The following is a 1,760-nucleotide window of genomic DNA, read 5'->3' as shown; positions in this document are numbered from 1 at the left end:
CACCATTGGTGAAACAGCACTCAAATCAGTCCAACAGTTTAATTATCTGGGAAGCATCATCTCCTCAGACGGTAAGATTGATGCTGAAATTGACAACAGGTTAGCAAAGGCATACAGTGCCTTTGGTAAACTCCGTAAAAGAGTGTGGCAAAACAAACACCTGAAGAAAAGTACTAAGATCAGTGTTTATAGAGCCATTGTACTGTCTACTCTGCTTGAAAGTAACCCTTCCTAAAACATCATCTTTTTCCAGATTTGTATTATGGTGGAGAAGCTTTCTCTGTAGAGCAGCCACAGTCCTTTACTTGTCCTTATTGTGGGAAGATGGGTTATACAGAAACATCTCTTCAAGAACATGTTGCTTCTGAACACGCAGAAACATCAACAGAGGTGGTAAGCCGCTTCAGCATTGTTTTTCAATTGCAGTGAAAGTATATGAAAATTTCCAGGAAATTAGTATCTTTTTTTCCTTGAAGTCTGTGTTAATTTAAATGCTGACTAGGAAGATATGCACCATACATACATACACACTATGCTGGTGTTTTCCCTGTTGACTCCTTGAGCTACTAACAGTCTGAGTCAAGGTTATACAGCTGAGTCCTTGGATCCTTGGTGTGCAGGCCACTAAATCCTGGTGTTACAGAGAGGGTTAAATCCTTGTAAAAATAAATAATCTTTAAATATATTGATTTTTTTTTTTAAATAAAGTGGCTCTTGCTGTTTCCCTTTACCATTTGATTTTTCTGATGATTTCAACAGTGGCAATTGGTGAAGAGCAATTACATACCATATAATAGCCTACTGCAACAATTGTTTTGCTTCTGCTTTTGTCAGTGTTCTCCTCTTTACCTCTAGATGCTACTGTTGCTTGTGGCAGAAGGTCTGAAATTTTTCTGAAATGTGAGTGAATTCTTTGCTACGGAAACAATATAATAATAAATAACTTGGATTTTGATATTATTAGAAATAGTTTTTTCTCAACCCTCATTACAGTGTTGAGAAACTACATCCTTGCATTTCTTAGTGTTCAGACAATTTTCTTTTTAGAAAAGTCTGTACCCTGTTTTTAGATTTCTCTTTATGGTGCAGGTATGTTTTGTATTTCTTTCTAAAGCCCACTTCACTAATTCAACAGTTACATATGTTAGCAATCCTAGGTTAAATTCTTGACTAAGAAGTTTGGGTGTCTTTCCAGCAGTGGGGAATATATTTATATTTGTGTGTCAATACTGTGCATGCCTGAGGAATGTATGATTACAGAAGGACATTCAAGGAAATGTTGTCTAGTTATTTTTGTTGTAGATTCCTATAAAAATGTGCATGCTTGAAGAAATTTTTTTTTTTTTTTTGGGAAATTATGTGGGAGAAGGACAATCTCTCTTCTTAGAGCCTGCTAAGGGCCTTATATCAAGGAGTAGCAGAGGAGGTAAAACTGGTCAACCTGTTCTGAGACTCAAAAGTGTCCTGTTTTTTTCCTAAAAACATATGAACTATCGGTGTATATTTCTTCATTTTTAGATTTGAAAGCACAGTAATTATTATTTCTAGGGAGCCCCCCGTGGTCTAGGGGAAAAGACACTGCACTGTCACTGCAGAGACCCGGGTTCGATTCCCGGTCGGGGCCCCTCCCCGGGCAGATGGAGCTCGTTAGCCCATAAGGCAATCCATCTACATCCTGAGGACCTCGCTGCCACCGTCCAAGCGTGCTTGGCCCCGGCAGATGAACCTCAGGATTAAAGGGTGGGCTCAGTTCCGCGCAC

At 39.0% G+C, this 1,760-nt stretch overlaps 1 protein-coding gene across 1 annotated transcript in view; it reads left to right on the top strand.

Moving 5' to 3' along the window:
- LOC114068181 (E3 ubiquitin-protein ligase KCMF1-like) overlaps nt 1-1,760 on the top strand; it is a 26,102-nt gene that overhangs the window by 6,261 nt on the left and 18,081 nt on the right. Inside the window, exon 2 of the mRNA XM_027904101.1 lies at nt 254-393. Within this exon, the coding sequence (XP_027759902.1) occupies nt 254-393 (140 nt within the window). The remainder of the gene's footprint in view (nt 1-253; nt 394-1,760) is intronic.

This window comes from Empidonax traillii, unplaced genomic scaffold (genome assembly GCF_003031625.1).
Source record: "Empidonax traillii isolate 1590-97213 ecotype Southwest subspecies unplaced genomic scaffold, ASM303162v1 scaffold1010:size210085, whole genome shotgun sequence".
Lineage (NCBI taxonomy): Eukaryota > Metazoa > Chordata > Aves > Passeriformes > Tyrannidae > Empidonax > Empidonax traillii.
This window is presented reverse-complemented; position numbering and strand designations above follow the sequence as displayed.